Here is a 13,701-nt window from a genome sequence, read left to right as displayed (position 1 = left end):
GGCAAACGCGTTACAGAATTGGTCAGTCTCAGTCTCTTTATGATTCTTTCCATTCAGTTCTAGAACTGTTGAGAATGGTATCCGTGAAGATGATGCATTTTTATATCAGAACCAAACTTTTTCACGTGTTGTTCCTGTATCTATAGTGCCAGATACAGGAGCACAGTTTCCAGGACTTTCTACTTAGTCACAAAAGCGTATCCAGATTATCATCTTGCACCTAAGATTGTTTCTGTTTTCTCTTCCCATTCACCTACTGTTAAAAAAAACCTGACAACGCTAAAATAAGGGAATTTATACAAACAAAACATTTACATTAAGAAGACCTAACTTTTAAGCTAAACACTTTCTAGTTTTTAATGGAATTCCACCCTACCTCCAACAGAGGTGCGTTTTCCACTGGTCTGGGGGTAGTTCCATCGGGAAATGTGTTGGGTCTGTGATGATTGCTTCAGTAGAGTGAAATGTGTACCTTTAGAGTGTGACCCGGCCGTCCCCAACCCTGGCTAACATGTTAGATCATCTGGGAGCTTTAAAAAAATCAGTGTTTTCATTAAAAATAATAATAATCAAAGTCTTTGACTTGTTGAGAGGATAGTAGTTGTTAAAACCTTCTTGGTGACTCTGAGGTTCCGTCAGGGCTGAAATGCACTTGTGCACAAGCACGCTCTACATTAGTGGAATAAGCTGGGGACTGTAAGTAACGTCGATGCCTGTGTCCACTTCCAGGCAATCTGATTTAATCCGTCTGGGGAGTGGCTTGGCCGCTGAGATTTGTTTAAAGTTCCTCCGGTTATGCTAATGTGCGACCGAGTTTGAGAACCACTGCTCTCATTTTTAATTTTTGAGGGGCTATTGGCTCCTGAGTTGAAAACTCTCAACATCCACATGTTTTCACTGTTCATTCTAGAACACCGTGGAGTTGACCTGTTCTGTTTGTTTACAGCCCAGAAATATTTTTCTTCACGGCCCCGACCAGCAAGTAAAAATAGGAGACTTTGGCCTGGCCTGTGCAGACATCATACAGAACACAGACTGGGCCAATGGAAATGGAAAGAGTAAGTTTCTTTTGGTGGTTGTTTTTGTTTGTTTTTGCATTAAAAAAAGAGAGAGAGAGACATGGTTGAACGCTGTCAGTATTTAAAGAGAATCATAAAGACTTAACAGCAAAGGTGAGATTTTAAAAAAAAGCAACTGTCATTTCCTTGGGAGCTGCAGTGCCCTGCTGAGTCAGGGGTCTTTATGTAGACAGTGCTAACCCCGCCATGCTTCATCTCTGGCTTTTCAAATTACAGGAACATCCACACATACCTCCAGAGTGGGCACTTGCCTGTATGCTTCCCCTGAACAGTTGGAGGGATCCGAGTATGATGCCAAGGTAGTGTTTGTTCCCGTCTACCCTTTCAGTGGACTTACCCTGCAGTCATAAGTAACAAAAAGTACAGTGAATGCAGTGGAAGGTCTGACGTCGAAGTGATTTGGAAATAGCGGAGTGTGGTAGGTTATCTCTTACATCAAACTACCATAGTGCGAAGCCTCACTTTTCAACTGAATCTGACTTTTTTAGGCTATTTTACTATTTCCAAATCCGTGGGTGTCACAAAATAATTTTTGCAATGAGCTTTCCCTTTAAGATATCACCTTCCCCTCAGGAAGGCAGGATTCACCAAAGTCTGTTTTCAGCTGTTCATTCTGCTTTCAAGCTTAGGTAAATCAGTGCCCCCGACAAGTGTGACACTTGCTTCCCTCTGAGGTGGAATGAAGATGTGGAAAAGTTTTAATCCAGCTCGTTCCTCAAAGGAATGTTAAGTAAATTCTTCTCTCAAAACAACAGCCTAGTAAATTTTCTTCCTTTTGATGAATCATTCAACTTTTTAGTGACTGGGAAAGAGCTGCCAGAAAAACCATGGCAGCTCCGAAAATCCTATGTAGTAAACACCTTCCTAAAAGACTGTTTTTAGGAAAAGTGACAGGTTTTATGCAGAGTTTGCTAAAACTTTACCAAGAATGCCTAACTCTGAGCGGAGGCAGCGGTGGGACCGGGGTAGGCCGCAGGGACCCTCGGTGGCCTCTCAATGTCTCTCTCAGGCTATACCTGGCCTGCGTTTTCAAGGAGCAGTGGAGTCAGTTGTATGGTAGTGACCGCTCTGGGTGGCCGCGATCACCCCTGCCCCTCCCTGGCCCTCAGTCCTTCGTGCCCCTGGATGCCCCTTTTTGGTGTTAGAGCTGGGGACTGCAAGAGTACCGTCACCTGTCTGTAGATCACCTACAGTAGATCCAGCTGGCAGACACCTGCCTCTGTGAGGGACGAGCCAGCCCGCTGTGTTCCCTCCGTTGTAGGGACTGTCAATCATCCTTCTGTAGAAAATCCTCTCGCTTTTGAAAGGAAGGTGGGTGGGAATGGAAATGTTACTCTGTGTATTTCACTACTCATTGACCGTTTCCCCCCTTTTTCAGTCAGATATGTATAGCTTGGGTGTTATCCTGCTGGAGCTCTTTCAGCCGTTTGGGACAGAAATGGAGCGAGCACATGTTTTAACAGGTTTAAGAACTGGACAGATCCCCGAGTCCCTCAGTAAAAGGTGTCCCGTCCAAGCCAAGTACATCCAGTACTTAACCAGAAAGAACTCATCCCAGAGGCCGTCTGCTGTTCAGCTGCTGCAGAGTGAACTGTTCCAAAATTCTGGAAATGTATGTATGATTTTTTTAATACTGGGGGAAATATGAAGCTTAAAATGGAATTTGTTTAAATTGTGAATCCCATTTCACGAAGAGCAGTTGAGCTTAGAATCAGGTTTATGGAAACAAAATATTTCAACCCATTCTCAGAGTTGCCAGTGGCATACCTGTCAGGTAAGCTAGATGACCACTGCCAAGTGTCTGCTCTGAAAATGGTCACATGGGCTCCAGTTTCGAGCCTCAGCTTGCTAAGTCAAAAGGTTTTAGTTTTCCTTTCCAACTATGGTATATGGCCTTTTATGAATTATTGCGAAGTAGCTACTAGTAGAAAGGGACACACACCAAAGGATATAGGACAGCAGTGATTCTCAGGGGAGCTGGAGCATTTGTGGCCGAGACCGCCTTACCCAACCGAAGATCTCAGCATCCCAGTGTGCGAGTCTGGTTTTCTGTCCTGTGAGGAGGTCCTGCTCCAGGCAGCCCATCCCCTTCCTCCTTCCTGACATGTCGTTTCAGTGCCAGGTATAAACAGAAACTTTCTAAGACTTAAAAAAGCTTGATTCAAAGAGAAAGTCACAGGTTCTCTAGTGCTTTGCTACTCAGAGTGGGTCCTCCGACCAGCGGCATCAGCCTTACCTGGGAGCTTGTTAGAAACACAGGCTCCGGGGCGCCACCCCAGACCTGCATTGTAGCGAGATCTCCGAGTAATTTATACGCAGCGTTGTGTGGATGCACCGGTTCCAGAGTGCAGTCTCCAGACCAGCAGCATAAAATCACCGTGCATCACCAGAATTCTTAGACCCTCCCCTTCCCCCACCGGCCTATTAAAAGAGACATCTGGGGGAGAAGGGGCTGCTCTCTGTGCTTCCACAAACCCTCGAAGCGGTTCTGATGCACACGAGTTGGGGAACCACTTGCAACTGGGTTAGTTGATTTGTCTTTTGTTTAAGGCTTATTTCTTTTCAAGTAAAACAGTGAATTTTAGTAGATTGAACGGTAAACAGGTAGGTGTAGTGCTTTTCTCTCAGTCTCTGAAAATAGCAGATGTGGTTGTTGAATTGATATCCTTGTATGGAGAGAATTTTCTAACTCCCCGTGAAGCTAGAGTAGAGACCGTAGTTATTTGTTGTTAATGGTAAGGATTTCTCCTTCTTGTAGAATTGTTTATAGAGTAACCTATGCATACCTGTACAGATAAATTTGCATAGACAGGTGGCCCTCACTTTGCACTTTGTCTAGTGCAGGACTGTGAAAATGACCACGCAGAGCCCACAGCATACAAAAGGAGCTTAATAATCAATGGGAAAAGTTACAGTTGTTCCATGACCTTTAAAAATGTTTGTCAGAACATTAAAACTCTCTTATTATCAGTTACAGATGTATGCGGAAATGAAAAAAAATTATAAAACTATAATTGAGAATTAAAGTGTTTCAAGAGTAGCTTGAATAGTGCCCACCTTCATCTTGTCCTGTAACTTAGCACACGGAGTGAGCACCTTTTCTTTGCCTTGGTGACTTGTCATACTCCTTGCTAAGTTTGGATCGGTTTCTGGCATTTTACCTTTGGCACTTTTGATGTTATGGTCTGTCTCCAGGAGTTCTTTTAACGTGAAGTTTTCTTGGGGACATCTTCACCCTCTTCCTGTTCACGTTGATAAGCTGTCTGCACTCAGTGCGTCTGATGGTGGCGGGATCGGCGTTCCCGCGATCAGCTGCTCCGTCTGTAACACCGTGCGTTTGATGCTCACTTCTCGCGTCCTCACTTTTCATTACTTTGCTGTACTTTCATCTTTGTTGGCCAGTTCCCTCTTTCAAAAATGTCACGTGGGTTTATCACTGGGAGACAGGAGGCAGCACAACTCCACACGCTGCCTGTGTGTGAACCGACTAACAGGTGCACGGTGACCAACCACCAGAGCCTTTGAAAGAAGTGATGATTGTTCCTGATGACGTGTATGGTGGGTCACATAGTGCTTTGTGGACTGAAGCGCTAAGGCAACGAGAGTCACTGTACCTTGGTAACTGACACTTGACCCACGTTGCTGGGTGACGCGTAATAAGCTGTGAGAACTGGAATCCACGCATATTGGGACTGTGCAAAGAGAGGCAGCCCTGTATATTTAAAAGTAAAGGAAGAAGCCGTTGTAACGGAGCTTAAAATTTTCTCTCTTTACAGGTTAATCTCACCCTACAGATGAAGATACTAGAGCAAGAAAAAGAAATTGAAGAACTAAAGAAGCAGCTAAGTCTCCTCTCTCAAGGCAAAGGGGTTAAGAGAGTGACATGAAAGATGGGGGTGTGCCCGTCTAGCCTCAATAGGCTCTATAAATATGAGTGGACTTTTTAAGCTAAATAGTCAACTGGAATGTGAATTTTCAATCTTTATTAGGGTATGGCTGGTATAACTCTAATCGTATTTAGTAAGCCTGTGTAAGACTTATTAAAGTGAGGTTGTGAAAGTACCTTTTAAGGCTGGCATTTTGAACCTAAGACTGCTCGAAACGAAACCTGTTCTGTTCTTGCCTTTCTCCTACCCCACACGCTCCTTTTCCTGGACTTCTCACTTTAATATTACCATCCATCCAGTCTCTGAAAGTGAAAGTGTAGGCCTCATCCTCAGCTGTTCTTTCTCTTTTGAACTCTGCCTGTTGACCACCAAGTCCTCCTCTAGGTTCTGCTGCAGAGACCTAAGTGTGCTCTGGACCCATCGCTGCCCAAGCCCAGGCCCGCGCACTAGCTGCACCGTTCCAGGTTGACAGCTGCTGGCCTTCCTACCCTCCACGCTGCGCTGTTCCCACGGGCTCCCTCCTTCCTCACAGACTTGCTTCCCCCCAAGTCTACATTCCTCGAAGGCAGTGATATGATACGTTCATATTTGTACCCCAGTGTGCCGGCCACGTAGCTGGCAATTGTCACAGTATATTGCATACAGTGTTGCTGGATTTTAAATAAAATGAAAACCACAGATTAATTATATGATGCATTTATTGATATTTAACCACTGGTCTAAACAAAGACTTTGATTTTAGTACAAGTCCCTTTACCAATAATAGGCACAAAACAGCACCATCCTTAAAATTTAAACCCTTTAAAATCAGTGACTGAGGTTCACTGAAGGAGCTTGAGGGCCGTGTGAAAAGGGGCCAGGTTTTCACAGGCCCTCATCCACTTCTGCACGTTGGCTGGTGCTGTCCCACTGCAGCCCCCCGTCTGCTGGAGAACGGACCACAGCACGACATCCGCCACCGTGAGTTCATTCCCAGCGAGCCAGGGGCTCTTCCCGAGAGCAGAGTTCATGGAGCGGAACACGGCGGCTTTTTCTTTACTGCTTCCCTCTTTTAGCTGAAAAATAGCTATATCTACCCAGCTATCTATGAGGGTTAAATTCACAGCATCCTGCTTCTGGCCAAAGAGAGAGAACAGGAAGCGTGCAATGTTCCCTTCTCCTTCGATGGGACACATTGTTTGGACACTGAACTTCATCTGAGTCTTCGGCACTGAAAAGAAATAAGCACTCTGTGAAATGTCAACAAGAGCAGCGCTGCCAGAGGAAGTGCTCGTAGAGCGGGGCAAGGGGAGTCCCTGTTAGTCACGAACCGGTGGCGAGGGAAAGTGTATTTTCAAGACAATCGCAGTTTTATTTGGTCTCCAAAAGGTTAGTAATATTCAAGAAAGTTTAAACTGCAGGTTTAAACAGTGCAAACTGTAAGTTATAAAGCAACCATTTCTGGTATCTGATGATGACAGTTTTCAAGCTAGAAGGGACCTCAGACCATCTATTCCAACCCCTGTGCCTAAGGATCCGGGCATGAGGCCTGCAGACCAGGGGTCCCGTCTCCCGGGCCAGGACCTCCTGCCGCCCTCACCCTGGCTCTCCATGTGTGGCTGAGGGCAGCAAGGCCTCGATGGATGGACATGAACTCAGTTCCCTCCGTAGGAACTTCACCGGGAGAAGCGCACACACCAGTGGAGATAATGACTGAATGACATCCTGCCAGCCTTTAATGGGTAACGTCCATTACAAGAGGACGTCAATGTCCCCATAATGATAGGTTTTGGAATGTGAGGGCAAGACGGCCGTGACAGCCGTGACTCCCCTGCCCTGGCTGGTTAGACAGGATTCCCTCGGGGACTGCTCTCAGTCGAGACCTCCACCTTCCCAGAGGAAGGAGAGCACCTCTGGGCCAAGGTGCACCTGGCTCCACTTGGCGCACACTCCCCCACCCCCCGCCAACCCCCCAGCAAGCTCTCTGGACTTTGCCGGCAAGCAGCTGCAGACCGCCCCTTTCCCATCCCCCACTGCCTCCCAGTCACCCGGCCCCTCCGCTTACCGTCCTTCCAAATCAGAGTGAAACCCAGCTGGTACTCGTGACGGGGCTGCTGCCTCGTCTGCTCGCCGAAGCACCTGAGGAGGTTTGCCGGCACGCTCTTGACCGCTGAGTGCGTGTGGACGGTGGACAGGACCTTGTAGTGGTCACAGAGCAGCCGGTGCAGCACGAGCAGGGAGAGGGGTGGCGAGGCGGGGTTGGCGTTGATCACGATGTCCTTCAGTGCCCCGTAATCCTGGGGAGCAAACCCCAACAGGGCAGATGACACCAACAGCAACCTGAGTGCCGACACTGTACCAGGTGCTGTGCTTAGACCCCCACCAGGCTTCTCTAAAGAATCGTCACCTCCCGGGAAGAAGGAACTAATGTCACCCCACCTGCAGCCAAGGCTGCGAGTGCTGGGGATGGAAGGAAGCTACCAAGGGGGCTCGGCTCGGTAGGAAGCAGGGGACGGCAGGCGACTCCACCCCTCCACCCCTGCAACGCTGCTCCCAATAAATAACAGGTGACTCTACTCAAAATTAGCGCAACATGTTAGGATTGACACCTCTATTTGTCCCTAAGTTAAAAAAAAAAATCACACGTGTAATTACTCCATTTACTAAATCTTTCTAATGCCCGACAGGATATAGTTTCTACAGCGATTTGTTTGAGTTACGTGTCAGTGAAGAACCCCTTGGAAAAGGGTCTTCGCTCAGGGAGATTTTTAAAAACTAGGTGTGAATTAAAGTGCCAAAACACACTGCCTTTTTATCTTATTTGTTTTTAAAATGTATTTTATTGAAGTATAGTTGATTTGCAACACGCACTGCCTTTAGATGTGGACTATCTTCTTTCTGTACATCCGCTCTTCATAACTAATGAACTCATATGATACAACAGAGGCCAAACTCTGTGGCTTTCTGTCCACAGCCGGCCACAATCTGGCCTCTGGTCTTGCCACTCCTGACCGATGCCCTTCATGTGGACCTATGCTGGATGCTCTGCATTTCTCTGAACATATCGTGTTACTTGATGCTGTGCCTTCTGCGGTATCAAGATTTATCTGAAGCACCGTGTGCTCTGGGAGGCCCCCCCGGCATGCTGGGACACCCGGCGCAGCTGTCTTACCGACTCACCCCCTATGCAGACTGGCTCCCTGGGGGACTGGCTGAGTGGGGTCTCATGGGCCCCCGGTGCATGCAAACACGAACTGGGGGATGAAGGGATACATGAGTGCAGAGGGACGGACGTTACCAAAAACAGCTCTGGGGGAGACATGGCAGTGCTGCCTCCGCTTGTTAGGTCTTTAAGCAGGACCGTTTTCTATCACCAATTCCAGGGGTGGGGGTGCTAGCAGGGATTCTCGGGACGAACCCTCTTGCACCCACTTGTAACAAGACATTCTTTCTTCGCGTATCAGATTGTCCTCTAAATCAACTGAAGCCTGTAGACTGACATTAAAGGTGGCTGATGCAACTGAATTTTAACACAGCAAACTGAATTTAAGCAAAATATGTCTGAGGTATGAGACTGTGACTGGCTTTTAGCAACAAATTGCAAAAGGATCGGTGGGATTTTTGCACCTGGACAGCCAAGGCTCCGAAATTCAGGCCGCTCTCAAAGAGTCAGGGTTGACTCGGCTGAACCTCAGAGAAGCACCGAGTGAACGACCATTTCTCCAGGGCTCGGAGTCTGCCGGGAGCTGCCCCGAGTGGCAGGAAGTAGGGACTCTTGACTCCCTCTTCTGCCTAAGGATCGCCCCCGTTCTCCACCGGGTCTGAGAAATCCAGAAGCTGCATTAGAGCCTGCCTGGCTTCACTCAAAGCTCATGAATCTGTTCTGTGCAAAGGCACAATCAGAGGAGGAATGTGCTTTTTGCACCACCTTTGAAAACTCGAAAACCAAGGCTTTAATCACACCGGCACAACTTTCCAGCACTAACGTCCACCTAGTGCGCTGATGTTCTTTATCCTTCTAGATGCACTTACCTTTCCAAGCACGGAATTTAAGTCCAATGCACCGGTCGATAAAGCAGCGGGCTCGTCAGCTTGGATTATGTTGGTTACATCCAAGTCCGCATCTGGTGTCTGAATCATCTTGGAGAGACCATCGACCGCAGCTTTCAATTCATACAGACGTTTTAAAATATCATCTTGGCGGGACTCAAGAGCTTGAAGAGATGGGTCCGACTCTTCCTAAACAGACCAACATCAAAACGTTCACTTCCTCTCACATCAAAGCAGTCTGTTTGATCACTTGTCTTCCACTTAGTTCGAACCTCCCACCTTTCAGAAGACATTACAATGAGGTAGCAGAATCATCTCATTTGCCCCAGTCCAATAGGTCCTGCAAATCAATCCCCAAATGCTATAAAACAAATAATGTTGTGCCTGAAAGCCACTTTGAAATTGTAGGACTCCTATTTCAGGTGATTTAGTCTTTAAGAACAGAGAATGAGAGAAGACGAACACAAATTGTTCTTTCTATCAAACTAGTTCAAAATACTTTGCGTAAATGAATAGAAAAAGATTGGGGGTGGCGATGAGGATGTAATCAACCATTTATACTAATCGAAGGAAAAAGGGAGCACACAGGTTAAAAAAACAGTGTCCTTAAGCTTGGAAGTATGTCCGGGGGGGGGGGGGGGCGGTCAAATGATCCATTCCCCAAATCATTTTCTAGGCAATACTGGCACTCACATTATCTTAGAATCATCTAGAACTTTTTCACTGCTGAAATGTATTACTTCATAAAGAGGGAATATTCACATCCTTCATTCACTGAATCTTTGCATCTTTCTTGCCTGGTACAGTGGATTAGTACACCATAAGTAACTAACAATATTGGGTTGGCCAAAAAGTTCGTCTGGGTTTTTCCATAACGGGACTTTTTGGCCAACCCAATATTTGCTGAGAAATAAATCTCAAATCTCTACAGACTTACTTTATTATTTAATTAATTAATTAATTAATTAAATTTATTTATTTTTGGCTGCGTTGGGTCTTCGTTGCTGTGCGCGGGCTTTCTCTAGCTGCGACGAGCGGAGGCCACTCCTCGCCATGGTACATGGGCTTCTCACTGCGGTGGCTTCTCTTGTTGTGGAGCAAGGGCTCCAGGTGCGTGGGCTTCAGTAGTTGTGGCACACAGGCTCAGCAGTTGTGGCGCACAGGCCTAGCTGCTCTGCGGCATGTGGGATCTTTCTGGACCAGGGCTCGAACCCGTGTTCCCTGCATTGGCAGGTGGATTCTTAACCACTGCGCCACCAGGGAAGTCCCTACCGACTTACTTTAAAAAGCAATAACAAGAAACCTCCCAGCAGTCACACTGTGCAACCTATTTTCAGATTCACAAGCTCTCACAAAAGATAATCCATTTGAGTCAAGAGAACAAAGAACACGTTAAGCATAAGACACTCATGACTAGACAAAAGGGTCAGTAGGCAATGACCTTGAGTTTATTATAAACATGCACTCGTGGCCTTCCCGCGCATCCGCAACGAAGAGTAGCCCCCGCTCGCTGCAACTAGAGAAAGCTCACGCGCAGCAACGAAGACCCAATGCAGCCAAAAATAAATTAAATAAATAAATTTATTTAAAAAAATAATAAAAAATAAACATGCACTCATGATACAATGTGAGTGTTGGAAGAGTGCCTGCTCACATTTGTATGCTGGTGAGTTTAAGGAACATTTTGTTTCTCCCCTTGTCACTCACAACACTGCCCTCTTCGCAGAGCCAATTCATCACCAGTGGTTGTCAATTTTCTGGAATCCAATGACTTGTAAGTGTGCCTCCACGGTCAATGCCTGAGTCCAAGACACCATTTTTCACCTGGCCTACTTCCACTGGTCACCTTGCATCCATTCTGGTCCACCCCTCCAACCCACCCATCCCTATGATGGCAGCCAGAAATCAAAACAACCTCTTAGGCTAAAAAGCCTAACCCGGATTGATAAATAGCTTGTACGAATGGTTCTCTGGTTACCTCCTCTCCCATCATTCCCCCCATTGCTCTGGGCTCTGGCCATGCTGTTCTTTGGATCCTAAAACACACAGGCCCCCACCTGCCACAGGGCTTTTCCTCATCAGGTTCCCTCTGTCTGCAACATCCCTCCCCCTTCTCTCGGCTGGTTAATGCCGATTTACCCTAGAGCTGGATCTCCACGATCTCAGCTCCCCTCACCTGCTGCTCTTGTTTAAGATCAAACAGCAGAGAAATGCAAGATGACTACCATCTGGGTGGGATAAAGAAGGATAGAGTTCAGTGTGCCAATTAAATAATGTGGTGCTGACTGGAAATAAGTGTGCAAATGTGTGACTGGTAAGGCTACCACCTGTGTGATATCCTCATGTTACTCAGTATCAGTCCTCCTGAGTAATACTTCCAATCTTTTAATCCAGCCTGTATGTGTGCATTCTTTGTGTACAACTTTGCTCATTTCTACAAATGGCAGTCGGGTCCCTGCCCAACCAGGGGCGAAGCACCTACTGTATTCAAAACCCGTCAACACTCACTGAAGACTGAACCCAGTACTGCGTGTGGAATGTGGCCTGTGATAAGAGCCCAGCATAGCTCGATCTGAGGAACGCAAGATGCTCAAGTTCTGCTTTACCTACCACACCTTCTAATGCTGGCCCGTTGTTTCCTTTGTTCAGGAGAGACTGTGACTTGGCATGTTGTGTTTATCCATTTGTGTTGTTTTACATGGATTTAGAAGCATTTTATTCTTTGTGTTGCTCTCATTTCCTCTGGAGATGCTAGATTTCTCCTGATCTGTCCACATTGTTATCATCTGCTAAGTTATCACCTTCAAAGTTGCAAGTTCACAGTTAAATGCCCAAAGGAAGTTAGGCAGCATACTTAAAAAAAAAAAAAAAAAAAGAAAGGGGGACTTGGTCTCAAAAGGGATGTTATGCTCCCCACTCTGGGGTTTTCTTTTTGATTCCATGGGACTGTCCAGTTAAGGGGCACCAGACCATGCCTCCATGGGAATCTCCAGGTGAAGAGATACTGGACCATGCCTGCGTTTTTGCCTTAGCTCTGCAGTGAGACAACAGTTGTGTTATTTGGTTTCAAACTAAACTAACCACCGCCCTTCCAATCGAGGCAGAAAGGTCTTACGACAAAGGATGACAGGGAAAACAAGCCACGAACGTTATCTATTCACTCATCTTGAGTCAGAATGGACAGAAAGTCTCTCCAGCTGGAAAATTAAAATGTGTATTTGCAATTAATAAAAAAAGTCAAAGTTGAGCAGCTACTTTACAAAAGAGGTGAAATCAAAATGCCCAATAAACATGAAAAGGGGCTCGACTGATTTAGAGGTCTCGGAGATCTGAACTAAATTACAGTAGGATGCCACTGTACACCCACCAGCTTTGGGGAGGGTGCCAGCATCAGAAATTCTTATACACCGCGGGTGAGAGCATAAACCGGGATGACCGCTTTGGAAAGCAATCTAGTCCAGTTGAAGACAGACCAGCCCACTGAGCCAGCGATCCCATCCCTTAGTATATACCCTATGCCTGCTCGTGTACAAGAATATTCTGCAGAATAATTCATAACAGCCTAAAATGCAAAACCAGCCGACGCCCGTGAGCAGCCGGACGGATAAAGCCGTGGGGGCACAGTCAAGCCAAGGAGCAGCAGACCGCAGAGCAGAAAACGCTTCGCTTTTTCATGGCAGCAAAGGGATTCTTCAAATCATATCTAGAAGAGGCAGCCAGACACTGTAGGGCACACGCTGCATGCTTCCACTTACACCAAGACTACATGGTTTAGGGATGCATACTCAGGTGACAAAATAAGAGAGAAAAGCTGGACGTAATGACCGCGGAAGTCGGGAACTTTGGGGGTAGTTTTAAATGGGGCGCTGACAACGTGTTAACTTGAGTGGTGGTGACACTGGGATTCGCTTTATAATTCCTCAAAACGAGCATTTACGTGCTATTCGCTTTTCTGTGGGTAAAATTTCGTCATATAAAAGTTTAAGTAGTCATAAGCGCAAAAACAGATACCAGATGGATAGCTCCTTTGATAGATAAGAGTTACGGTCGTTCGGAGGCCGGTGGGCGCGTGAGGCTGGAGTGGGGTAGGCGATCGGGTCTGGTCCCCACGGTTTGTTCGAGACAGTTCGGGTCCCAAGGTCCGGGCCTGGAAGGACCCATGCCCCTAGTCCTCCAACTGAGGGCCAGGGCGGCAGCGCGTGCGCACTGAACAAGAGGGCAGCGGGGCGGGGCGGGACCGCGGTGGAGCCAGGGCGCCTGAGCACTGGGCGGGCGGGCGGTGGGACTAGAGCCTTGGCGCCTGGCACTGGGCTGGTGCGGGGCCGGGGCAAGGGCCGCGCGCTCCTACCTGCACGTGGCTCGCGGCTGGCGCGGGGCTGCCGATCCTACCGTGCACGTTGGGGAGCCGGTACATGCAGGTGGGAAGCTCTACACGGAGAGATCCACTGCCCTCGTGATAGGGCTTTACCTGGTACATCGGCATTGTGGAACCCAAGGGAGGGAAGGTGGCGGGTGAGAGGCACGAACGCTCAGAAACCGTCCAAGTCCACGACAGGCTGCTGCCACCTCCTTTCCGACCCGGAGGCTGGCGTCCGGGAAGGCGCAATTCCTGTGCTCTAATTGGCCCCTGCTCATTCGACGTCATGGACTCGACCTTTGACACAACCAATCAGCGAGAAGGAGAGGTGGGAAGCGTTCGTAGCCTT

The 13,701-nt window shown here is 47.4% G+C and overlaps 2 protein-coding genes across 5 annotated transcripts in view; one reads left to right on the top strand and one right to left on the bottom strand.

The window, feature by feature from the left end:
- The window catches only part of EIF2AK1 (eukaryotic translation initiation factor 2 alpha kinase 1), a 31,107-nt gene extending 25,457 nt beyond the window's left edge, over positions 1-5,650 (top strand). For all 3 annotated transcript variants that reach the window (XM_068523995.1, XM_068523994.1, XM_068523996.1), the window contains exons 12-15: positions 947-1,058; positions 1,296-1,378; positions 2,458-2,691; positions 4,856-5,650. In XM_068523995.1, coding sequence (XP_068380096.1) covers positions 947-1,058; positions 1,296-1,378; positions 2,458-2,691; positions 4,856-4,966 — 540 coding nt within the window. In that variant the 3' untranslated portion in view covers positions 4,967-5,650. The remainder of the gene's footprint in view (positions 1-946; positions 1,059-1,295; positions 1,379-2,457; positions 2,692-4,855) is intronic.
- Positions 5,647-13,584, bottom strand: AIMP2 (aminoacyl tRNA synthetase complex interacting multifunctional protein 2). Of its 2 annotated transcripts, none has more exons than XM_068524008.1 (4): positions 13,344-13,584; positions 8,978-9,184; positions 7,011-7,242; positions 5,647-6,176 (listed from the first exon to the last, which is right to left on the bottom strand). In XM_068524008.1, exons 1-4 carry the CDS (start codon positions 13,476-13,478, stop codon positions 5,788-5,790), a joined length of 963 nt encoding a protein of 320 aa, XP_068380109.1. In that variant the 5' UTR covers positions 13,479-13,584; the 3' UTR covers positions 5,647-5,787. The 2 variants fall into 2 exon arrangements, with proteins under 2 accessions (XP_068380109.1, XP_068380110.1); XM_068524009.1 differs by having other exon boundaries at positions 13,464-13,584.
- Between the last annotated feature and the right edge of the window lie 117 nt (positions 13,585-13,701).

Source organism: Eschrichtius robustus, chromosome 16 (genome assembly GCF_028021215.1).
Source record: "Eschrichtius robustus isolate mEscRob2 chromosome 16, mEscRob2.pri, whole genome shotgun sequence".
Lineage (NCBI taxonomy): Eukaryota > Metazoa > Chordata > Mammalia > Artiodactyla > Eschrichtiidae > Eschrichtius > Eschrichtius robustus.
This window is presented reverse-complemented; position numbering and strand designations above follow the sequence as displayed.